Below are 22,684 nucleotides of genomic sequence, written 5' to 3' on the forward strand. Positions count from 1 at the left end.
CATTGTAGCCCCTCTTATTGGCGTTTCCCTGATGGCTGGTGACGTGGAGCAGCTCTGTGTGCTCATCTGCATCTCCTCTTTGGGGAAATGTCTCTTTCTGTCTTTTGCTCATTTTCCAGTGGGATTGTTGTTTTTTACAGTTCATTTTGAGAGGTATTTGGATATTGTAGACATGTGTCCTTTGTGTATGTGTCATCGCAGATATTCCCTCCCAGTCAGTAGCTTGTATTTTCATCCTGTTAACAAGGCTTCCACAGAGCAGGAGTTTTACAATTAATCAAGTCCAATTTATCGAATTCTTCTCTTTTCTATACAGCGCCTTGGGAGTTATGTCTAAGAATAGCTTTTCGTACATTCTAGCTTTTCGTACATTTTTTCTAATGGGTTATGTGATTTTTCTTATTGATTTGTAGAAGTTTTTTATATATTTTGGAGATGAGCCATTTTTAGTTACATGTATTACAGATAGGTCCTCCCACTCTGTGTTCTGCCTTTTTACTTTTTTTTTAAAAAAACTGGTGTTTATTTTGTGTTTTTCCAGGACCCATCAGCTCCAAGTCAAATAGTTGTTTCAGTCTAGTTGTGGAGGGCGCAGCTCACAGTGGCCCATGTGGGGATCGAGCTGGCAACCTGTTTTTAAGAGCACCGCGCTCTAACCAACTGAGCTGACCGGCCATCCCCCTTTATACTCTCTTAATGGTATATTTAGGTTAACAGATTTCTTAATTTAAAAATAGTTATGTATTAGTGTGGATTAAACATATATTAATATTTTCCTGTATGATTAGTGGGGTTCTTCTGTCCTGTTTACACACTGGCCCTATTTTCTCATGTTTGTATTTTTTAAAACATGTATTTCTTTTATAATTTAAAACATGAAAAGCAGTGGAGGCAGACGGCCGTGAGCCACACAGTCCCTTTTATAAAACGTCAAGTCTTGCAGTTCTCCAGCGGGGCACTTCTGGTCCTGCGAGCAGAGCCACCCACTTGGCAGCCCCATAACCAGAACACAGCTAGGGGGTTGTGGGGAAGGAGTGGCAGACCAGCTGTTAACCATAAAGCCACTGAGAAGAAACTTCTGAGGTCGCAGGCTGAAAACACATGAAAGAAATTGTTGCTCGGGAAGCCCAATAGAAGGTATGAAGAGCTAGAATGCGCCCTTCCCCAAAGCAGTCCAAATGGCCCATGCACGTGGGTCCCTGTGAGGTCATGGCTGTTCAGAAGGGAGCCGAGGCTGAGAACCTACACTTCACACAAGGTCTGCGTCCTGGAGGCTTTTAGGTTGAAGGGTCCATAAGACGTTGCCCTTTATTGCTTATTGGATAGAGCAGGTGGGCCCCTTCATCGATTCTTCTGCCTTCCAGCCTAAACGTAACAACGTGCCGGCAGACTCCTGCTTTCATGGGCATCAAACGACTGCAGCCGCCCCCACATCTGTGGCCTTCCAGACCCTCCCCGCTCCCCTGCACACCTGGCCACTCGACCCCAGTAATTGACCGATGAAGGTTGGCTGAGTGCCTCGGCAGGGACACACCCACATTATGGGTCCTTGCTCAGGGTAGATAGGCCCACCCTCAGCAGCATTGCTCCCCCACTGTGTGCTGACCACACCCCAGATCCTGTCCCACCAACTCCACCGTGCCCCTGCCTCCTGCCTTGCACACACCACTGGCCAACGGCAGGTCATGACACACCAGCTAGACCTCCCTGCCCACCCCAGTAGCCCCAGAGACAGAGGCGACACCTCTGTCAGTTTTCTGACCGTAGCCTCTGGACTTTATTCCAGCTCCAGGCCTTGGCCAGGAGCAAACATCTGTGTAAAGCTGAAGGAAGGGGAGGCTGGGAATCGGGTGGGGCCATGGCTGCCAGCCAGGTCAGCTGTAGTTGTGTGGGTCCGCGTGGTTGGGCAGAAAGTAGCGCTGCAGGGCGGGCTGTAGGAGCAGTGGGGGCAGCGGACGGGCAGGCCTGGGCCAGTCCGGGGGGAAAGGCTGCAGGTCCACTCGTGGCAGTGGCAGCTTCAGTGTCCGGATGGAGCCGTTGAGGGTACGGCCCTCCCAAAATCGGGACACCATCTGGCCTGAGACCAGCAGGACAGCCCAGTGGGACTCAGGCCAGGGTGAGTGGGACTCCAGTCTCTACCCCCATCCCCACTCACCCCTCAAGCTCTTTGGAGACCTCTGGATCTTGGTCTCCTGAAGCCGTAGGATGGGGTGCCTGGCGGGATAAGAGGGTGGGTTTGACTGAGCCAGGCCCTCAGCCACGCTGTGCAGGTCCTGCCCCCTGCCCGTGCTTGGAGTCCCTGGGCAGCTCACAGGCGATCCCGGGGCTGTGGCACCACCACACTGGGTGCTGGCATGCGCAGGGAGCATGGGCTCAGGGGCGGACTCTCAGGCTCCTGCAGGGTGTCCCGCTGCCGCAGCCGCCGCAGCTCGCAGAAAAAGTTGAGCGCGTCGATTGGCCCCAGGTCCAGCATCTTGGACTTTGACCAGTGCGTCTGCTCCAGTGGCAGTGTCTGGTCAGGCAGTGTGGCCAGCTTGGAAGAGCGCAAGCGGGCCTCCAGCAAGGAGAAGGGCAGCAGTGTCTCGGAGAGTGGGCGTCTGGTCCGCTGGAGGCGCATGTCTAACAGCATCCGCTGGGCTCGGGGCTCCAGTGTGGCCAGGCCTGGCTCCCCAGGCAAGCCCACCAGTGAGGGCGTCCAGGAGATGCTTGAGGGTGTCTTGGAGATGTGAGCAGCTAGCTCGGATACCACGGAAATCTGAGACAGCACCTCCTTGGGAGGGGGTGTAAGTGCCGAGGTCTCGGAGACCTTGGGCAGCATGTCCAACAACTTGGCTACTGAAGGTTGCAAGGTTTCCATCTGTGGGGGATGCGGCCGATGAGGACGCACCAGGGCCCAAGGCAGAGGCTGCCCTGGCCCCAATGGGAGGCCGGTTGTGCTGTTCCTGGCTCCCAGACCCACCCCTCTGCAGATTCCCTCCCACGGAGGAGCAGGAAGATGGGGAGAGGTGGGGTACCCCGGCAGGACGGGGAGGCACAGGTCTAGAGCGAGGCCAGGAGCCTACCGGCCTCACCCGGCTGTCCTCCCTGGACTTGGGGAAGCCGCAGGAGAGGGCAGGAGGCTGCAGGGGCCTGTCCCACGGCCCACCCGACCTGCAGGGGCTGGGTCATTTCCTCCAGCTTCTGGCAACAGCGATCGCGCAGTGCGGACTTGGAGGCAAGGTCCGGGGCCCCGACCCAGGTCTTCATCTCCTCGAATAGGAAGCCTTCCGGGTCCTGAAGGCCTAGCCCGTCCAGCAGCTTCTTGAGCTCCGGCCTGCGACAGGTGAGGACGGCTTATTCCGAGGCTCCAGGCTGGCGGGGAGGACGGGCAGAAAGGGGCCTCACCAGCAGGCAGCTGGTGAGTAGAGGAAGTAGGACATGAGCTCCAGCACCACCTCGCGGGAATCCAGGGAGCAGGCGAGGAGCAGCTGCAGCGCCAGCATCACGAACTGCTTCTGCGTCTTGTCCTGCGCACAGACGGGTGGACCGCGATTGGTGCCTGAGGCCTGGGGCGGAGCTGGCGGGGCGGGGCGGGGCGAGGGGCGCACCTGCAGGCAGGGGGGCTGGTCCAGGTTGAGCAGGTGCAGGAGGATGCAGTGCAGCTGGCCGCAGAGGCGTGTGCTCACGTCTGGCAGCAGCCTCAGCAGTGCGTGCAAGATGTGCACGCGGTCCGCCCATGACGCCTCCTCCAGCCTGTCCATTAGCATCGAGGCCAGGCCCTCCACCGTGCCCACCCCGGGGTACGCCTGCAGAGACCGCTGTGAGGCCCTGCCCCCGGGGCGCTCCAGCCTCCCCCTCCCCCACCCCAGCCTGTGCTTCCCAGGCATCCCGGACTCCCCGAACCTTCAGAGTGAAGTTGGGGAACAGCTTTTTGAACCAGTTCTGGACGACGAAAAAATATAGGAAACTGGGCAGATGTCCACAGGGCTCTTTCCGGAGCGAGCGCTTGTAGTGGTACCGGCGGCGGCGGCGACGGCGGAAGTAGGTCTCAGTCCTGGTGTCATCGTTGCTGGAGCGCCTCTGCGTCCATGACTGGAAGCTCTGGGAGGGGGCATTGGAGGCAGCTACAGGCCCCGCCTCTCCAGCCCGTCTCCTCCCAACGCAGCCTGCCAGGGGCGCCCACCTGAGCTGCGGGCTCCTCGGACCCCAGTAGCTCATTGGAGAGCTGCGTCTCCGGGCTCAGGGAATCTGAGGCCCAGTCCAGATCCTGCTCCTGGTCTTCATCTTCGCTCTCGTCCTCGTCCTCGTCCTCGTCCTGGTCCTCGTCTTGGTCCTCGTCCTGGTCCTCGTCCTGGTCCTCGCCCTGGTCCTCGTCCTGGTCCTCGCCCTGGTCCTCATCTTCGCCCTCGTCCTCCTCCTCGCCCTCCTCCTCACCCTCCTCCTCGCCCAACCACTGGATCAGCTTCTCGGACCACTTGGTGTGGCGCCGCTTGCCCCACCGTCTCTGCAGCCACAGGTCGTCCTGGCTCCCGCCAGGCTGCAGGAGTGAAGAGCACCAGTGCCCGCTGGCCAGCTGCCAGGCCTTGGCCCCTCCTGCAGCGCCTCCCGAGCCCCACCTGGGGGAGCCTCCCCGTCCCACCCCTTGCCTTGAGTGTGCCCTTGCTAGTGAGCTGGCTGAGGGCTCCAGGTCCCCGGATCTCCTCAGGCAGCCACATTTGCTGCAGCACCACGGAGTTGGGGATCCAGCCCGGGAAGTGGATAGGCCGTGGTGAGCACTGGAGGTGGGGCACAACAGGGCAGGCAGAGAACCAGAACTCAGCACCAGCCCCGAAACCTCCCTGACACGGCATCCCAACCTGCCCGCTCCCCCAGAGCTGAGCTGGGCTCCCGCCCCTGTCCACTACACACAGGCGCAGAGAGCCGTCAGCAGTCAGGGGAAGCTCAGTGAGCCCTCAACTGTGGTAACTGAGGAGGGAAATCTGGGCTGCCTGACACCCCCACATGCTCTCCACAGAACTGGGCCCTCAGTCCTGGGCAGGGATGGTGATAAAAAAGGAAGGGACAGGAGCCTGGAGAGCAGCTGCTCAGGGCTTGGGTGCATGGTGCTGCACCTGGAAGGATCAGTGGCCACCTGGGGAAGTGACAGTGACAGAGTCATGCTAGGGGAGGGGCTGAGGCCGGCCTGGGCATCTCGATGGGAAGGCGGTGGACTGCAAGAGGCCAGGTCCCGTTGACTTTGCTCCTCTGAAGGGAGGGACTATGGTCTCCAGGAAAAGTCCACAGGAGACCTGCTCACCCAGCACTTTCGCTGGGGAAGGTACGCAGGGAACATTAGCTGACAGAAGGTCTCACTTTGCTCAGTGTCTGCTCCCAGAGCCCAAGCAGTCAGGGCCCTCAGAGAGCAGCAGCATCGAAACTGGGCGGGCAGGGGAGGGCGTGGGGGCAAGGGCTGCACATGGGCATGGCCTTAGGGTCAGATCTGGACACAAAGGTTTGCAGCAAAGGGAAGATGGATGCACAAGGGTGACGCCTGGAGGGAGGTGCCTCTGGGGAGAGCATGAAGTGTGTCTCACCTTGTAGGGTTGAATGGTGGCAGGGAAGAAGCCCCCGAGGGTGGAGAGAAGGTCCTTGGGCCTCTGTTCCAGCAGCAGGGAGATCTGGGGCAGGACAGGACCTCAGAGCCGAGCATGGACCCCAGCACCCTGGCAGCTCTGCCTTGGGTGGGCAGCACCCTGCCTGTCTGGGCCCCTCACCCTGTGCTACAGGTGGGAGGATGGTGGGTCCAGGGCCACAGGCCTCCCCCCGACCCCCGCGGAGCTGCTCCAACTATAGCTGCAGGTCCACACTGAGCCCCAGGTCACAGCTCAGGAAGGACCCAGCCAGCAGTGAGGCTCGAGAGTAAGTTGGGGAGGGGCAGGGTCACGGCAGTCAGGGCAGAGGGTGGGAGGCCTCACCTGGGATGTCCTGCTGTGCACCCCCCGGTGGGTGGGTGGGATGGGCAAGGTGACTCGGGGAGGGCGGGCAATGCGCTGACCCAGGGCCCCCCGGTGCTGTGTGGGCAGGGCCGTTGGTGCTGCGGGGGCTTCAGTGCAGACCCCAGCCTTCCTGAGACTGGGGGCAGCTCCAGGCAGGGCACATACATTCCAGGTGTCTCTCTCCACTGTGAAAGTCACAATGCTCCTCTGCTGGGGCTTTTTCCCAGAATGTACGTCCTGGGAGGGGTGGCAGGGCAGGGAGGTGGTGTCAGAGGCCCAGGCAAGGGAGGGGCTGGGTCGGGGCTGGCACTGGGGGAGGCCCCACACCCACCAGCAGGCCTGGGCCGTAGACCAGACCCAGGTAGTTATCAAAGGCCTCCTGGCTCTGCTGCCAGGAGGGTGGGGGCTGGGCTGCTGGGACCACCAGCCCCAGGCTCAGCTGCTGAAGGTCTTGGTCCCGGGCAGCTAAGGCTTCCAAGTCCTGGGGTGGAGGTCAGGAGTCAGTCCATTCCTTCTTGAGCATTGCCATGCGCTGCCCAGATAACCACGGTGAGCCCAGGCCGGCCCCAGACACCGAAGGGGAATGGCCAGGTCAGGGCTGGGGCACTGGGGTAGGGAGGGGCCAGGAGCCACCCCACCTCCTCTAACAGCGGCTGCTCAGGTGCTGCCTTTTGGAGACGGATGAATGAGAAGGCTGCGCTGCAGATAAGGATGAGCACAGGTGGGACACTGCGAGGCGTTCCCAGTGGGACTGGGTGAGGCCGGGACAAGGACCCAGGAGGTGGCCAGGCCCTGGTGGGGCACAGGAGACAGCCAGGAGTGGAAATGTCAGGGCTGGGGCAGGCTTGAGGCGGCTGGAGGTGCCTGGGAGCCCTGGGACCTCCTGCTGGGGGTCCTGACCCAGAGGAGTTGGGGGGAGGCCTCCAGGACAGCTCAGCGGGCCTGCTGGCGGACCTGAGGCTGGCCACCCCGTGCAGGTTGGTGAGCCTCTGCAGCTGGGCTGAGGTCAGCGACTCCTGGCTCGTCAGTGGCAGCGAAGGGTCATCCATTCCCTCAGGGACCTTCCCGCACAGCTGAGCAGGGGAAAGGAGCCTGGATCCCGGTCTAGGAGGCTTGTCTGCCCGCAAGCCCTCCCCGCCCACCCGATGCTCACCGCACACCTTAACCAGGTAGGACGTGGGCAGGTAGAGCCTGTGAGATACCAGGCAGAGGCGAGAGCCCAGCGCCAGCACCAGGTCCCCATTGTTGCTGCAGAAGGTCAGGGCCTGGGGGGCACCATTCAGCTTCAGGAGCCTGCAGGGGTGTCCAGGGCGAGGTCCAGCCCTGCTCCAAGGAGCAGGAAACGGGTGCAGCAAAGGCAGAGCCCCCTCCCCGCAGTACAGCTGCCGCTCTAGTGCCCAGGCCCCCAGGTGGGGAGCCCTGCCCCCAGAAGCCCTGCTGGTGGCCCTCCCTCCGGGCCCAACCCACCGTAGCAGGCGGTTCTCCACTGTCCAGATGCGGATGGTGCAGTCCAGGCTGGAGCAGGCGTACAGCTTGAGTGTGGGACAGCAGCACAGGCCTGGGGGTGGGGCCAGGGCTCAGTGTCAGGGACCAGAGCCACATGGTGGCCTGGGATTCGCCTTTGTTCTGCCCCCGCACCAGTGATATGGTCCGTGGGGTCGTCCTGGGGCCCGTGATCGTAGCGCTGGCCGTTGCCAAGGCCAAACTGTACCAAACCATAGGTGGCACAGTCCGGGTCTTCAAAGGCCACTGTCACACGCTTCCCAAGCACACAGAGCATCACGGCGGGGTGGCAGCAGGAGAAGGTGCGCAGCAGGCTCAGGCTCTCCTCGGCATATGGGAAGACCCGCCACAGCTTCACAGTCAAATCTCCACCTAAGGGGCGGCAGCCAGGGCTGGGCCTTTGGGGCAGAGAGGGATTCCCAGGCAGGCCCTGCGGGGTGGGAGGTACTGACCTGAGGACACGACTGTGTTCCAGGTAGACGCAATGGCGGTGACGGGCCCCTGCTTGTGCGCTTCTGTGTGGAAGACACTCTTTGACCCGCACCACTCGAGCACTGACAGTGTGCCATCCGTGTGCCCCACCACAGGCAGGTACCTACGGGTGACAGGAGCCTGTTGGCGCTGGCCCTGTAGGCCCGCCCCACCCTCTGTGGCCCGGCACCCACCGGTTCCTGTCCTTCCAGGCCCTGGTGCTGCGGCACAGCTCGCCCCCGTGCTGGCGCACGGCCTCCCAGCTAGAAAGCGCACTGCCGGGGTCTGTGAGGTGGCTGTAGAGGTGCAAGCAGGAGGGGCTGGGCGCCGGTGCCGGCGCCGGGCACACGCGGTGCAGCACGCTCATGGGGCAGCACGCCGCATTGGCACACACTAGGTGTCCGGTACGTGTCAGCAGCCACAGTTGTTCGCGCGGCAGGCAGTAGGCCACAGCAGCCGCGCAGTCGTCGCGCTGCAGGAACAGCGCGCTCACGGTTCGCCCCGTTGCAGCCGACACCAGGTACACTGAGCCGTCGGCGCATGCGCACACGAGGCGCGCGGGCAGTGGCGGGTGCAGGGGTGAGGGCAGCCCCGGCGCCACCTGCAGATGGAGCACTGGCGCAGACAGCTGCGCCAGTGACGAATAGAGCTCGCGCAGCCACCACAGCTCCACGCTGCTTGTGCGCAAGGAGAGCACCGGCCAGCCTGGGCTGGCGGGCGCCAGCAGGCGGTTCACGTGCCCAGACCGCACGTCCTGGCCCCAGCAGCTCAGCGCCACTTGGCCCACCTGCGCCGCCGCCTGCAGGTCCCATGTGCGCAGCGTGCCGTCTTGCGAGGCTGACAGCACCAGGGACGTGTTCGGGAGCACGGCCACAGCTGTCACTGGACCTGTGGGAGGGGCGTGTATGACTCGGGTGCACCAGGGACTAGGGAAGGGAAGCCTACAGCTCAGGTTACGGCCAGCGCAGAGAAGCGTGGCCAGAGCGGGTGGAGATTCTGGACAGCCCCGTGGAGTGGCGCACCTGTGTGGCCCACGAACACCATCCGGATCTGCCAGTCAGCCTCCCACACCTTCACCGTACTGTCTCGGGAAGCTGTCACCATGGCCTCTACCTCTTTGAAGTACGCCAGGTCAGAGATGGTACTGGGGGTGGGGGGAGAGGCCCAGCCGACTCAGCACGGCCTCCTGTGATCAGTGCTGCACCCCTGCCATTACGGGCTTTCCCTCATGAGCTGGCCTCAGGCCCCACCCTGTCCCTGGGCCCCCTCACGTTTTGTGCAGATCCCTGCGCATATCTGTGACAGACCAGGTGTGCAGATCAAAGGTGAGCACCGCGGAGCCATAGGCTGCAAAGCAGCACGGGTTGTGGTGGGGAGCCAGGGGCCCCAGAGCCAGACGCACAAGCATACCCGTGGAGCTTGGCGGAGGCTGCAGAGGTGACCCTCGTGGCACCAGGCTGCGACCCCCTGCACGGAACTTCCAGAGTGCTAGGCTGCCACCTGCCTCTGCCACTAGTAGCAGCCCCAAGTCAGGCACAGGCAGGCAGCAGATGGGCTCCCGGCCTGGTACCCTGCCCACCCCTGGCTCGCTCAGCCACAGCAGGCTGAGGTCGGGCCTTAGTATGGCCAGCCCTACAGGGCCCCAGCCCACAAATCGTCCTACGGAGCCCAGCGGTCCCAGCACTGACACCAGCCCTGTGAGTGCAATGGGGGCCAGCAGCTTCTCATGGGCCCAGCCGTCCTCTCTGTGCAAGTGCAGGCAGCCCGCACCGTCCAGCACCACGAAGCGTCTACCCACTGGGTCCTGCGCCACCGAGTAGAGCCCGGCTGCCACCTCCAGGCGACGCAGCGGTTCCAGTCCGTGCGTCAAGCATGCCATGCGCAGCTCCGCTCTCTTTTCCTGCATGCCAGGATGGGCAGGTCTGAGGTCAACTTCGAGGGACTAGGGAGAGGTGGCGAACCCACCCAGGGAGCCAAGAGGATCTCCTGGGATCATGCCAGGGACCTCTAGGGGAGGAGCCAGACCAGGGGAGAGGCCTCCAGGAAGAAGCCACAGGACAGTCGCACCTTTTCCACAAAATCTTGGAGGCCTGTTCGTAGGAGCAACCACAGCTGGCGGGCACGGGCACGCGGGGTCATGTTTTGCCACAGTGAGCTCCTGGTAAAAAGCTGTGGGACCAGCTCGGAGAATGACGGCTCTGCGGGGCCAGCGGTGGAAGCACTGTCACTGAGTGGCCATGGGCCCCCACCCCTGGAGGTCGTGGGCAGCTGGCAGCCCTCTGGAGGGCCCTGGGGGTTAGGGGACTTCCCAGAGAGCGTTGTGTTCCTGGCGGACACAACCCGTGCCTGAGTGAGGCCTGCTTTTAGGTGGGCCATCCAGAGGGCGAGGCCAGTCCACCTCACCATTCTTTTCTTTGAGCAGCCCGGGGTCCGGGATGTCATAAACTTCAGCATCACATGGGTCGGGGTCCAGGTTGTTGCCTTCTACTGAGAAGGGTTGGCTTGCGTCCAGTACACCGGTCTCCATTTTGGTGGCTGCACATCCAGGCGGCTCAACAGCCTTCTACCCACTGTTGCTAGGATACCAGGCAACGTGGGCCCTGCCCTTGAAACAGGCCCCGCCCCCAAGCCGCACAGAGGCCAGGTCCACAGTAAGTCACAGAAACTTTTATTGGAAACAAACGAGCTGCAGCAAAGTGACACTCAGTGCACGCTGCCCAATGGGCGAGGTGGGGGGGATACAGGTGGGCGCCAGGAGCCGGCCCAAGCCCAGGGTGGATGGCCACTGGTGCCTGCTTGCCGGGTCTCTAGCCCTTTGGGCCGGAGTGCATAGGCCTAGGCCTGACCCGGTACAAAATACAAAAATAAACTCTGGGGTCCAGCTGTCACTGCCTGTGCCAGCTTCTTTGGGCAGGGCAGTAGCTCTCCCCACCAGGCCCTGTGCTGTCGGTCCAGTCCAGCCCATGTGGGCAGCAGAGCCTGGGGGAGTGAGTAGCCATCCAGGGGCTGGGACCAAAGGGTTAGGTGGGCAGCGCTGGAGCTGTGGCAGCACCAGGGTCTGGCCAGCAGCTGGGGAGGCCCTGGGGCCCCCCAAGAAGGCAGGTCCAGGCACTGGTTGAAGCTGGATGAAGCTAGGGTCTCTCTGCTCCTGCTCACATACAAATCACCGGAACCCTGGCAGAGGACGGCACACAGCCAGCCTTTAGACCTGGCAGAGGAGCCCCACACTGTCCCGCTCACCCCAGGCTCCAGGGAGCCAGGCCACCCCACCCATCACACACCTGTCCTCCATGGCGCTGGGCTCCTCTGGGCTGCCCTTACTGCCTCCACCTCCTCGCTCTTCTTCCTCCTCCTCCCCCAGCTCCATGTCCAACTCGTTGCCCGCCTCTGAGGGTGTGTACGTGGATCCACTGGGGGAGGTGGTGGGATCGGTCTTAGGACCACCTACCCTTGGTCTGCTGCTGACCCCAGGGAGGATGTCCAGGGAGGAAAGTCAGGAGTGAGGTGGGCCAAACAGGGAGCTGGGGGAAGGGACGTGGACAGAGCGCCAACCTGATGGAGCGGCAGCTGAAGAAGACAACGCGCTTCAGCCGCTTATTGTAGAAGAAGTAGTTAAAGGACCAGAGGCTGCCATCCTCCCCGAAGGGATCCGAGTCCAAGTCCGGGTTATAGCTAGGGAGTGTGGGGGAGGCAGTGTGAGGGCTCAAGGGCCACACACACCCAGAACCCACCTGCAGGGAAGCCAGCCCACCTGTAGATGTCACATTCGGCCAGGCAGATCTCCTCGTCCACCGCGTTCCACAGCTGTGGCTTCAGGGCCTTGAAGTCCTCCCGCACGGCCGAGAACAGACTGCAGTTGACTGCATTCACCACCTAGAATGGTCACAGCTGGGCTGACTAGGGGCCAGGACAGCAGGCACGGATGGGGTGGAGCCCAGAGGCCACTGAAAGTGGGGGAGGGCAGTGGGGACAGTAGGGCTGCAGGTCCCTTGCCCAACCCGACGCTCACCCAGCTGAGGCTGGGCTCCCGGCTGAACTCGTGGCTGCGGGCAGTGCTGAAGTCATAGTCGGGGCGAAAGGACTCGTTGAGTGTGGCTATCAGGTAGAAGAGGGTCTTCCGGCTGCACTTGTCGCTGAGGGGGCCGTCATCCTCACCACCTTGGCTCTTGCTCAGTCTGCACAGAGAAGCATCAGCCCAGTGCTGCCCTGCAGCCCACAGCCCCAGGGGACAGGCCCTGCCCCCGGCTCACCTGCTGGGGCTGAGGCCCGAGGTCTGGGGCGGGGACAGTGCCTCCAGCACGTGTGGTTGGCCCTCCTGGCAGAACTGCTTGAACATGTGCTTGTCGTCTCCTGCCATCTTACATGAGTAGCTTTCAATCCTACAGGATGTAAGCGGGACCTTGGAGCGTGCCCTCCCAGGCTCGACTCAGGGCCAGTGCTGTGACCTGAGGCATCAGTCCCTGGAGCCCCAGCCTCACCTGCCGATGATGTGGGCATCTCCGGTCTCCACGGTCAGCTGTGAGTTGATGAACTCAAAGCTCGAGTTCTCCAACAGCTTCATGTCCTTGGGAAGGGGGTCCTGTGTTCTGAGGAGCTAGTGCTGCTGCGGACAGAAGGCCGGACAGAAGGCCGGACAAAAGACCAGTCGGTGTGTATCGGGCCCCTGCGGCTCTGCCTGCACACCTCCTCTGGGTAAGTGGAGCCGCAGTAAACAAGCTGGGTCCCTCCCACGCCTGTTCCCAAGCCCTGAGCACTGGCTGGGGTGGTGATGAGATCCTGTTACCAGGGTGGCAAGTCCAGGCCCCAGCTCAGCCACAGCCTCTGCACCTCGTGCGAGTTGTGGGGCCAGGCTGGGGAGCCCACCGGGGATCCTGCTCACCGCGGGGCAGCTGGTTTAGTGCCTCCATCAACACCCCATCCCGACAGGAGAGCCCCACCCACCAAAGGGGTCACTGTCAGCTTGCGAAGGGACATGACTCCGGCACTCCTCCTCCACCAGGGTCAGAACGTTACCCAGCCAGGCTAAGAACCTGCACCCAATTAGGAACCAGGACACCTGGGGCTCTGGCCCTGCGGTCACCTGGACGCAGCGTTCTTCCCTGCTCTACCGGCGGCTTTCTAGCGAGGAGAGGAAACCTACAGGCTCGGGCGTTCTTCTTTAAAAGTGGGCCTAGTTTCTTCCGGAGCAGAGGGAAGCCCCACGGCCCTGAAAGGCCTGTCCGCGGGCCGCCAGGGCGCTCCAGCGTCGGCCCCGCAGCGTCCGCCTCCCGGCCACGGCCTAGCGGAACCTCAGCCTAGCTGCGGTGAACTACAAATCCCAGGAATCAGTGAGCCACCCCCCGCCCCAGGCTCGCATATGCGCGCCAGCGTGATGCCTGCTGGGGGCCGTAGTTCTGGAGGCCCCAAGACAGCGCCGGGCACGGGGGGACACCTACCTGCTTGCGCTACGCTCTATCTGGCCTGGCAGGGCCAGGCCGAGTCAGGTCGGTTGGTGTAGATGCGGGTGAGGAAGCGGTGCGGGCTCCGGGCAGCGCGGGATCCTCAGGACCGGAGGGCGGCGCCGCGGCCTCCGTTCGGGCCGCACTGTATCCGGGGGAAAAAGCTCCGAGGCGACATCCCGTTACTCCCGGCCCTGCCGGCCCATCCGGGCTGCGACCGCGACATAGCCTCGCCCTTGCACGGCGCCCGACTATCGCGACCGACTTGCCCGCCGACCGCCGCAGATCGCCCCAGCGAGCGACCGACCGACCTCTACCTCCTCCGGCCGGACAACAACAAGCTGCCTCAAGGCCCGGCCCTACGCCTCTGAATGGCCCGCTCCAGCCGCCGGGATCGAGAGCTTGGAGACAGATTGGGGGCGCTGCCCGCCGCTCAATGCTGTCTTCCACTCCTACTGGCGGCTATGCCTGTCCGTCACTCTTCTCGCCTTCTGAACCCGCCTTCTTCCTTGGCCCTCACTGGTTACGGCCTCTCGCCTGCCCCGCCCCCGGGGGCTCCCGGCTTCCCAGGAGGGTCCGTGCGAACCGCGCGGAGCCCGCGGGAGGGAGAGGGCTAGAAGGGGCCTGGGAACGGCGTCCAGCTCCCGCCAAGCTTGGATTTAGACACGAACCGACCGGCTGCAGCCTCCGCCCGCCCAGGCGTCCAGGGCAAAGGGCCCGCGCCCGCCTTTCAGTCGCGGCCGGCGCTTCTGTCCCTGACACTTAGCTCCGACGTACAAGCCTTCAGACTCAGCCTGGTCCCCCCGAGTCCATCTTGGGCAAAGCAGGAGGGTCAGACTCGGCCCCGTCCCGCGCTCCGACGCACTGGCCGCGTCCGGAACCCCAGGCACGTGGCCCCTGTTTCCGGCGGGCACAGGCGCTCAGCGGCCCGAGCCCACGGAAACGGGCTCGGAGGGCCGGGACAGGGCCGGACCGGAGATGGCGCCGCCGGCAGGCGGAGCGGCGGCCGCCTCGGACCCAAGCTCGGCCGCGGTGCTGCTGGCCGTGCACGCCGCGGTGAGGCCCCTGGCCGCGGGGCCGGACGCCGAAGCACAACTGCGGAGGCTGCAATTGAGCGCGGACCCCGAGCGGCCCGGGCGCTTCCGACTGGAGCTGCTGGGCGCGGGGCCCGGGGCGGTGAGTGGGGGCGGCGGGGGCGCGAAGCCGGAGCCTAGGCCCCTCTGCTTGCCCGCTAAGTGCCCTGCAGCACTTAACTGTCCTGGCTTCCGTTTCCTGGTCTGTAAAATGGGGACGATGCTGACACACATCTTTATGGAACTGGAAGCGTTTCGGAAGGTGATGAGTAAAGGGCTTAGGACAGCGCAAGTAGCCAGTAAATGTTCCCTCCGTGCCTTTGATCATCGTGCAGTGCGTGCGGGAGCGAGGAAGCACTGAGCCTGCGCTCTCCCTCTCCTCAGGTCAGCTTGCACTGGCCCTTGGAGTCAGTGTCCTACACAGTCCGAGGCCCCAGCCAGCATGAGCTGCAGCCCCCACCAGGAGGGCCTGGAACCCTCAGCCTGCACTTCCCCAATCCTCAGGAAGCTCAGCGGTGGGCAGCCCTGGTCCGAGATGCCACCGCCGAGGGACAGAATGGTCGGTACACTGGGGCAGATTCATTTGGTTAGCCAGGGACTGTGCTGGCAGTAGGAGTAGCCACAGCCCCCCAGGCCTGGGTGGGGGAACTCGGGGGGGAAGCGGGGCCCACCTTACCCACTGCTGGGGTTCTGGGAAGACTCCCAGGAGAGAAAGGGGGGAAAAGGAACAGGCCAAGAGCTGGAGCCTGGAGAAGCAGACAAGTATGGAGGGGAAGAGAAAGCAGGCACTCAGGACCTGGGTGAGAAGACAGACGAGCAACGGGAAGGTATTCGGTGGGAGAGCGACAGGCTCAGAACTGAGCTATTTAAGTTTGGTTGAAAAACAAAACAGAAAGATTAGTTGAGACCTGCATTTGTGTTGGGTGGTGCAGGTAGTGCTGGAGAAAAGGATGTTTCCAGAGATGCTCAGGAGATGGAATTGGCTGGATTTTGTTAGTGGCCGAGACAGAAAGATGGCGGACCAAATACCATGGGGCTCCCAGAGAGAGAGCCTGTTTGGAAGGGCATAGAGGTGGCCCAGTTGTTACACGTCTGGGGGGAGCAGGAGTAGGTGGCTCTGGGCTGGAGCTAGGGCTCTGGAGAGTAAAGATCGGAGAGAAGCAGAAAGAGGGTCTGGCAGGCAGACAGTGCACCGGGGAAAGCCCACAAGTGTGCAGGAAGAGCTGCCAGAGCAGGAGCCACCTCAGAACAGAGGGAGGTAAGAGGGCGGACAGCAGTGTGTGCAGGAGGAGGAGGCCTTTTCCATTCATTCATTCACTCACTCAGTCATTCACTCAGCAGATGTAGCCTTGGGACTCAGCACTCCTTCAGGCATTGGCAGTTAGCATGAATAACTTCAAATCTCTGCCCTCTTGGAGCTTGTGTTTTGCGGGGGGACGCAGACATACAAATGAAGTCATAAAATTCTGTCAGGTGCTGGAAGGAAGGGGATTGCAATTTAAAATAGAGAGGCGGCAGTGAAGGACTCCGTAAAGACGAGTGAAATTTGAAATTGAGGCGTGAGCCATGTGGCCAGAACAGTAGGTCCAGAAGCCCTGAGGCGGGGTGCACACGCCGGGTGGGCCAGGTGCCCGTGCCCTCAGCAGTGGACAGACAGCTCGAGATACTGAGGGCCTCAGGGTGTCAGCACTGCGTGGACTGGACCTCAAGGAGAGCAGTACATCTAGCCCAGGGCCTGAGAGTGTTTGTTTGGCATGGGAGCAGTCCGAGGTGTCCTGGGGTGGTGGTAGAGCAGGGAGAAGGGGGGGTGGAGGTCTCATGCTGCCCGCAGGGCTCCTTCAGAGGGAGGGCCTGCTTTCCTTCTGCTGTGAGGCCAAGGGAGCCCAAGAGAAGTTGCCTGCCTCTGGAGGAGGGGCATAGGTGGGTCCAGAAGGACTCCAGAGCCCAAGTGCAGCCCCAGCTCTGAGGGGTTGGCAGAGCCCTGATCGTGTGCGAGGGCCAAGGCTCTGGGCAGCCTAGATAGAAGTGTGGCCAAGGCTGGGCCCTGGCACGGGCTGGGACGAGCAGGGAGGAGGCGGCAAGGAGCCTGGAAACCTGAAGTCAGCTCAGAGGCCTAGATGAGTATTTGGCTGGGGGACGACCTCGGGAGACCACCAGCCTACCCCACACTTTCCCTCCTAGGCAGTGACAGCCTGCCTCCAGCCCTGGGCTTGGAAACATACCCTCTTTCCCCATCCAATCCCCCTGAAGTGCCCACACCCAAGGCCTCCCAACCCAAGGTGGATGTTCCCTGGAGCCCTGGAGACTTGATGGAGAAAGGTAAAGGCAGGTGGCCAGAGGGGGTTGGGGGAAGGAGCCTTGCCCGGCTGTGATGGCTCTCTGTTAGCAGAAGTGCTGGCAGGGCGCTTGGCCCGAGCCATCGAGGGTGGCGATGAGAAAGGTGCAGCCCAGGCAGCAGCCATCCTGGCCCAGCATCATGTGGCCCTCAGTGTCCAGCTCCAGGAGGCCTGCTTTCCTCCTGGCCCCGTCAGGTGAGACCTGGGACTTCTCCCTCACCCCGCCCTCCAGCCCTCTCAGGTCCCCCACCATTCCCCGGCCCTACATTCTGATCCAGGCTGCAGGTCACAGTTGAAGATGCTGCGTCCTCTGCCCACGTCTCGCTGCAGGTCCACCCCCACTGCACCATTGCAGCCCTCCAGGAGCAGGTGAGCACAGGGTCTGGGGAGCCCTGCGGGCAGGCACCTCAGTGACACTGCCTGGCCCTGACACTCTGGCCACAGGTACTCGCAGAGTTGGGCTTCCCGCCGGCAGTGCAGCGCTGGGTCATCGGTCGTTGCCTGTGTGTGCCTGAGTGCAGCCTGGCTTCCTATGGGGTCCGGCAGGACGGGGACCCTGCTTTCCTCTACCTGCTCTCAGCCCCTCGAGAAGTCCCAGGTCAGTCCTTGACTGGGCTGGGGTGAGGAAGATGGGGGTGCCGCCTGACATGGCTCTGAGCCCCACTCCTCCACCCTAGGACGCAGCCCACAGCACCCCCAGAAGACAGATGGGGAGTTAGGCCGCCTGTTTCCTCAGTCACTGGGGCTGCCCAGAGTCCCCCAGCCAGCCAACTCCAGCCTCCCCAGCCCCCTTCAGGTAGGCAATGGCCCAGGTAAGGTGGGCCTGCCAGCTGTGGGCACTGGAAGGAAAGGGTGAGCAGCAATCGTCTCCCCCCTTCCCCAGCCCGGCTGGTCTTGCCCTTCCTGCACGTTCCTCAATGCGCCAAGCCGACCTGGCTGTGAAATGTGTAGCACCCAGAGGCCCTGCGCGTGGGACCCCCTTCCCACAGCCTCCACCCAGCAGCCACCAAAGGTACCAGGGACAGTGGAGGGGAGAGGATGGGGGCCGGGGGATAGAACAGCAAAATGACCCATCTCCCCCCACCCCAGGTCACAAGGAGAGAGGATGGCCCTTCCCTTCCAGGCCCAAGGTCCCTGGAACCCCTCCTGAACATCTCAGGGGACCTCTGCTGACTGCTCACTGGGGACAGAGCCGGAGACATTAAAGTACTTCTGAGCCAGTTGAGTGCCCCCACTTTGTGCCGACTGGGCTGCTGGGAGGATGGAGAGCAGGACAGTCCCACTCAGGAAACTTGGAAGAGGGGGCGGGGCCTGGCCCTCCGCAGCAGGGCTCCCCAGCCAGAACAGAAGAGTGTACTTGGACCCCAAGTCCAGGGATCCTAGCGGCATGGCGCTAAGATCTCTCCCCACCCCCACTCTGGCTTCTGACCACTGTGCTGGGGCCCTGTGAGTCCCCACCCCGGCTGGGCTGATCGAGCCTCCCCTAGTCCACCCAGAGCTCCTCAGGCGTGCTCCCTCCTCCTTTTGCCCTCCAATTGACCACTACTCCCTGGGGCTACTCCAGCCAAGATGCCCTGTACATTCCTGTACAGGACAAGTAAAGCTCAAAGGCTCAGAGCCCTGAGCCAGGCCCTGTGCTAAGAGAACACCTCCACTGACAGATCACGGCCACCCCTCCCCTAGCCTGGACCCAGCCCCAGCTACCCTGTGCATAGCTAGGAGGCACCATCCCATGACAGACACCCCACCTAGACACTTGTCCACCACCCCGGTCCCCTCCAGGTGGCCTCTCCTCTGCCTGCCTATCTCTGCTTCCAGAGCACGGCTGAGCGCAGTCTGTCATCTCCCAGCCACACCCAGCCCACACCAGCTCCCACTTTAGTCCAGACCTCTGTCCTGTTGGAATGCTGCCCTCAGAATGAAGGCCAAGTGGTTCGACCCTGCCACTGGGCTGGTTACTCTAGCAAGGCCTGGACCATGGCCAGCCAGGCCTGGCCCTTTTCAACTGTGCCTGGCACTCCCCACACCAGAGTGCTGCCACCCTCTCCTCTTGAACAGCGAGCTCTCTGCTTCCTGCAGTACATCCAGTAGTGAATGGACTCTCAACCACTGGTCAGCGCAGGCCATACTGCATGGGACACCCCTGGGAACTCTTGACGGCAAGGGTCTCAGTCCCAGAGTGCCCTGCAAACCTGCACTCCCATCACACCATAGCTCAGATATGTATGTTGAGAAACTTAATTTATTTCCACGATGGAGGCTGAAGGAGGTGGAGCCTGGTCTCCTGCCCCTCCCCTCTTGTCCTACAGGAAGAGGGGTTTAGCCGAAGGGCCAGCTGAGGCCTGAAGTGGCCCAAGCGGCTCCTTGGCTGGGGGCCCCATTCAGGCAGGACGGTAGCAGGCACGGGGCAGGGTCACTTGGGCGGCCGATATGCCAGCTTCCGGCTTTTCAGGACTGACCACTTGTGCCGCTTCATGGCGTAGATCAGGGGCAGCAACAAGCCCATCATCATCAGCATCTGTGGTGAGGCAGGCTCAGGGCGGCGGTGGGCAGGACCCTGCCCAGCGCCCAGCTCCCAGCTCCTCCCATGTCCACTGTGCCCCTGGCCCGACTTTCACCTTGAGCCCCATGCGTTTGCGATGATCGTGCTCTGGCTCAGATGCCCAGCGCAGGAAGGTACACACGTCCTTGGCTACCTGGGACATGGTAGCTGGGGTGCCTGGGCCAAGGACAAGTGGTGAGGGCTGCCCTTGGGGTCCCCTACCCAACCTGAGGTCACCCTCCAAGCATCCCCTCCATGGAGCAGAGAGGTTCCTGCTCAGAGTTTCAAAAGGGACAGAGGACTGAGGTGGACACACTGTGCAGCCTGCCCACGAGCCCCCTCAGACAGGCACACAGCGCCCCAGCCAGGAAGGGGGCAGGACCGTGGGCCCAGGGACCCAGGGAAGCATCCTGGCAGGGGGGAGGACCCAGGGTGGGGAGGTCTCACCATCATCAAACTCCAAGACCTCGTCATAGATGGGAGGGGCCATGGCAATGGCCTGGCCAGGAAAGTAGGAGTTGAAGTACAGGCCTTCTCGCAGCGACACCCCAGTGGGCGGCTCACAGTAGCCCGTTAGCAGGGAGAAGACGTAATCCTCGCCACCATGCCTGGGACCAGTCATGCCTGTTCAGTCCCTGGCCTGGTTGGCCATTTCCAACCCCCCCAACGTGGTGGGCAGCCGGGTACCTAGCTCGCACGATGTAGCTGAGGTCAGGGGGCAGTGCTCCGCTGTTGGCTGCTCGGGCAGCCTCAGGGTTGGGGTATGGTTTGGGGAAGTAGTCGGACAACTTCCCTGGCCGCGTGAACATCTCCCCATCCTCATTGGGGCCATCCTGAATCTCCACCTGCCACCAAGAGCACCATCACTACTGCTGCCCACCACGTGGGAGCCCCAGCCCCTGCCCCCCGGCCCCCAGGCCGCGCACCTCCTCCGCCAGGGCCTTGGCTTCCTCCTCCGTGTAGCACACGCCCACCAGGTGGCGGTAAGCCACGTAGTCCATGCTGTGGCAGGACGAGCACACCTGCTTGTATACCTGGAAACCCCTCCGGATGCTACAAGAGGCGCAGGGTCAGAGGCTCCCAGGATTCCACCCCACCCAGTGCCCCCAGAAACTCCCCAGCCAACCAGCCGCACACCTGGTGTGGTCCAGGGAGGAGAGGAGGCCGCGGTGGGACCACGGGTAGCTCGGGGGGTGCAGCTCCAGGTCACTGGCACTCACCGCAGAATGCAGAGCCGCGGCCAGCCCCGCACCCCCTGCCGCCAGCATGCCCAGCGCTGACAGCATCACTTTGCGGCCCCGGGACAGGCCAGACTTCGACGACAAGGACACGGCCTGCAAGAGCCCCGCTCAGCGCCTGCCAGAACACCACCCAGCCCGACCTGGGACCTGACTCTCCGCGCCTGCCTCTCCCACTCACCCACCCGGCACCGGCCACCGCCTGCCCGCCCCACCGCTCCGCGCCGCCGCCCCCGACCGCGATTCGGCCCCGAGGAGGGACGCGAGGCGTGTTCTTGGGTCCCGGGCTGGGAATGCAGCCGGAGTGAGCAAGGGTGCTGGGGCAGGCCAAGGTCACAAGCAGCTGGCCGAGGTCAGGCTGAGGTCACTTCAGGACGCGGCCCAGTCGCAGGCCGCGCGGCAGCGAGCCTGGCCGCGCACCGGGGAGAGCGCTCTGCTCCGACCCTGCAGCGCGCCCGCCCCGCCGAGCCCCCGCTCGGCACCGGCGCCTCTGCTGCTCGGAGTGGGCGCCGGGCGCTGCTCCCAGAAGTCACCCAGGTGAGCTGGCGGCCGAGGCCCGGCAGGGGCGCCGGGTGGCCGAGGCCGCTCCCCCGCTGCCCGGCCCGCGCCCGCAGCCTCCCCGCCGTGACCTTCACGGGCTGCGGGGCCACGCGTCGGCCGGGATCCGGGCCAGCGCTCACCTGAGGCGTCCGCAGCGGGAGCTGCCCGGGCCGCGCGCCGCACAGCAGCCCCCGAGCCCGCGCGCCCGGCAGCCCCGCGCCCCGCGGGCCCAGCACCGCCCCGCGAAGCGAAGCCGCCGCAGCCGCCATCTTGGCCGTCTTCAGCGCGGCCGCCGCTTCCGTCGGCCCCTGCGGCGCCACGAGAGCTTAAACCTCGCGAGAGCCTGCGGGCGGGGCGGGGCCGGAGAGCGCGGGGCGGGGCCGGGGCACCTCGTGGCCGAGCTTCCCCCGTTGTTGTGGAAACCGGCGTTTGGGCGGGGCCTCGCCGCGTCTCCCTGTTGCCGTGACAACGTCCACCTACTCTGGTTCGCGATCCCGGCCGCTGGTCTCGGGGGCTCCGCAGCGACGCGCGGCCCATGCCCGGGCGCCCTTGGTCAGGAGCCCACCGTATGTCCGAGGCCATCGCGCGCTTTCGTCCAGCAGCATGTCCAGACCTGCGCGGTGGAGCAGCGGTTGCCCTGCCTTCCCGCGCTCCCCCTCGGCCACAGGCAGGACCCCGGCTCCAGGAAAGGGAGGGCACTACGGGAAGGTTGGGGGCCTCCGGGTGTGGGCCTTCACCCCACCTACCCTGGCCCACACGCATGGGCTGGGTGGGCCCTCCAGGCTGACCTCTGTGCTCCCCCTTGTCCAAACGACAAGGATTTATTAGGCACCTATGTCCAGAAACCGCCAGCCACAGATGCCAGGAGCGTGGCAGCCAAAGCCCCTCACGAATCTGCTGTCAGTCCTCAGTGACGACAGAGGAGTAAGGACCTCGGAACATCTGCCTCTCCTCTCGCCTTCCATAAGAGCAAGGGAAAAACTAGCAAAATGGTCAGAATCAACTTTTTCAGAACTTTGAAAATTAACCAAAGGTAATGTTGACCTTAAAAATAAAACAGCCAGTTATTTTTCCCAGAAAAAAAGAAAGGGTTTATTTGGGAATGTCAGAGAATTGCAATTCGAGATAAACATGCCATAGCAAAAACTAGGCAAGTCCAGCAAACAAAGGAGAGGAACATTACTTTACAGAGAAAAAGGAGGAAGTTGGGAGGGTGCTTTGAATGCAAGTCCCTTGGAGGAAAGCCAGAGTTCAGGGTGGTGACCGTTCTCATTGGCTGAGTGCATGAATGTTGATAGCCAAAAAATGGAAACAACCCAAATGTCCATCAACTGATGAATGGGTAAACAAACCGTGTGGCATGTCCACACCATGGGAGGGGTCTCAGCCATACACAGGAAGTACTGACTCGCACAACATGGAGGAACCTTGAAAATGGGATGCTGAGTGAGAGGTATGGTCCCCAAAGACTACATCCTGTGTCCGCTGGTGCAGAATCCAGGTGAAGCAAATGTATAGAGACGGAAAGTAGACTAATGGGTGAGGGGAGGAGGTGCACATGGGGTGGGAGCTGTGCAGGTCGGGGCCCT

General features: G+C 62.8%; 4 protein-coding genes across 4 annotated transcripts; 1 reads left to right on the forward strand and 3 right to left on the reverse strand.

Annotated features, from left to right (window-relative positions):
* Positions 1-1,823: 1,823 nt before the first annotated feature.
* Positions 1,824-10,382, reverse strand: WDR97 (WD repeat domain 97). The gene is given in 20 exon segments (XM_081070877.1): positions 1,824-2,077; positions 2,156-2,214; positions 2,313-2,857; positions 3,151-3,313; positions 3,385-3,506; positions 3,588-3,785; positions 3,883-4,080; positions 4,163-4,498; positions 4,500-4,919; positions 5,343-5,636; positions 5,934-6,191; positions 6,286-6,444; positions 6,476-7,247; positions 7,422-7,512; positions 7,593-7,829; positions 7,910-8,052; positions 8,123-8,816; positions 8,951-9,072; positions 9,200-9,828; positions 9,996-10,382. Coding segments are annotated over 20 exon segments (5,952 nt in total). The 5' UTR covers positions 10,305-10,382; the 3' UTR covers positions 1,824-1,874.
* Positions 10,383-10,579: 197 nt separating this feature from the next.
* Positions 10,580-12,522, reverse strand: MAF1 (MAF1 homolog, negative regulator of RNA polymerase III). Its single transcript, XM_081070758.1, has 7 exons — positions 12,407-12,522; positions 12,179-12,307; positions 11,938-12,103; positions 11,680-11,801; positions 11,481-11,600; positions 11,210-11,338; positions 10,580-11,102 (listed from the first exon to the last, which is right to left on the reverse strand). The coding sequence occupies exons 1-7, from the start codon at positions 12,487-12,489 to the stop codon at positions 11,081-11,083; spliced, it is 771 nt and encodes a 256-aa protein (XP_080926884.1). The 5' UTR covers positions 12,490-12,522; the 3' UTR covers positions 10,580-11,080.
* Positions 12,523-13,910: 1,388 nt separating this feature from the next.
* On the forward strand, positions 13,911-17,997 carry SHARPIN (SHANK associated RH domain interactor). The gene is made up of 9 exons (XM_081070757.1): positions 13,911-14,542; positions 14,824-14,998; positions 16,621-16,758; positions 16,829-16,970; positions 17,054-17,144; positions 17,220-17,373; positions 17,453-17,571; positions 17,659-17,787; positions 17,865-17,997. The coding sequence occupies exons 1-9, from the start codon at positions 14,345-14,347 to the stop codon at positions 17,946-17,948; spliced, it is 1,230 nt and encodes a 409-aa protein (XP_080926883.1). The 5' UTR covers positions 13,911-14,344; the 3' UTR covers positions 17,949-17,997.
* Positions 17,998-19,001: 1,004 nt separating this feature from the next.
* CYC1 (cytochrome c1) lies at positions 19,002-21,457 on the reverse strand. The gene is made up of 7 exons (XM_081070517.1): positions 21,236-21,457; positions 20,455-20,651; positions 20,244-20,370; positions 20,005-20,162; positions 19,765-19,925; positions 19,394-19,494; positions 19,002-19,293 (listed from the first exon to the last, which is right to left on the reverse strand). Exons 1-7 carry the CDS (start codon positions 21,362-21,364, stop codon positions 19,189-19,191), a joined length of 978 nt encoding a protein of 325 aa, XP_080926643.1. The 5' UTR covers positions 21,365-21,457; the 3' UTR covers positions 19,002-19,188.
* Positions 21,458-22,684: the final 1,227 nt, after the last annotated feature.

Source organism: Rhinolophus hipposideros (genome assembly GCF_964194185.1).
Source record: "Rhinolophus hipposideros genome assembly, chromosome: 13".
Lineage (NCBI taxonomy): Eukaryota > Metazoa > Chordata > Mammalia > Chiroptera > Rhinolophidae > Rhinolophus > Rhinolophus hipposideros.

What these genes read in the sequence shown, in the direction of transcription:
- MAF1 (XM_081070758.1), bottom strand. Translation starts at nt 12,489, where the DNA reads ATGAAGCTGTTGGAGAACTCGAGCTTTGAGTTCATCAACTCACAGCTG. An exon ending in GGGAGCCCAGCCTCAGCTGG is followed by an intron (nt 11,802 to 11,937) that starts GTGAGCGTCGGG and finishes TGACCATTCTAG; the next exon opens with GTGGTGAATGCAGTCAACTG. An exon ending in CCCAGCGCCATGGAGGACAG is followed by an intron (nt 11,103 to 11,209) that starts GTGTGTGATGGG and finishes GTCCTCTGCCAG; the next exon opens with GGTTCCGGTGATTTGTATGT.
- SHARPIN (XM_081070757.1), top strand. Translation starts at nt 14,345, where the DNA reads ATGGCGCCGCCGGCAGGCGGAGCGGCGGCCGCCTCGGACCCAAGCTCG. An exon ending in TGGGCGCGGGGCCCGGGGCG is followed by an intron (nt 14,543 to 14,823) that starts GTGAGTGGGGGC and finishes CCCTCTCCTCAG; the next exon opens with GTCAGCTTGCACTGGCCCTT. An exon ending in TGGAGACTTGATGGAGAAAG is followed by an intron (nt 16,759 to 16,828) that starts GTAAAGGCAGGT and finishes CTCTGTTAGCAG; the next exon opens with AAGTGCTGGCAGGGCGCTTG.
- CYC1 (XM_081070517.1), bottom strand. Translation starts at nt 21,364, where the DNA reads ATGGCGGCTGCGGCGGCTTCGCTTCGCGGGGCGGTGCTGGGCCCGCGG. An exon ending in AGCTACATCGTGCGAGCTAG is followed by an intron (nt 19,926 to 20,004) that starts GTACCCGGCTGC and finishes GACTGGTCCCAG; the next exon opens with GCATGGTGGCGAGGATTACG. An exon ending in GCAAACGCATGGGGCTCAAG is followed by an intron (nt 19,294 to 19,393) that starts GTGAAAGTCGGG and finishes GCCTCACCACAG; the next exon opens with ATGCTGATGATGATGGGCTT.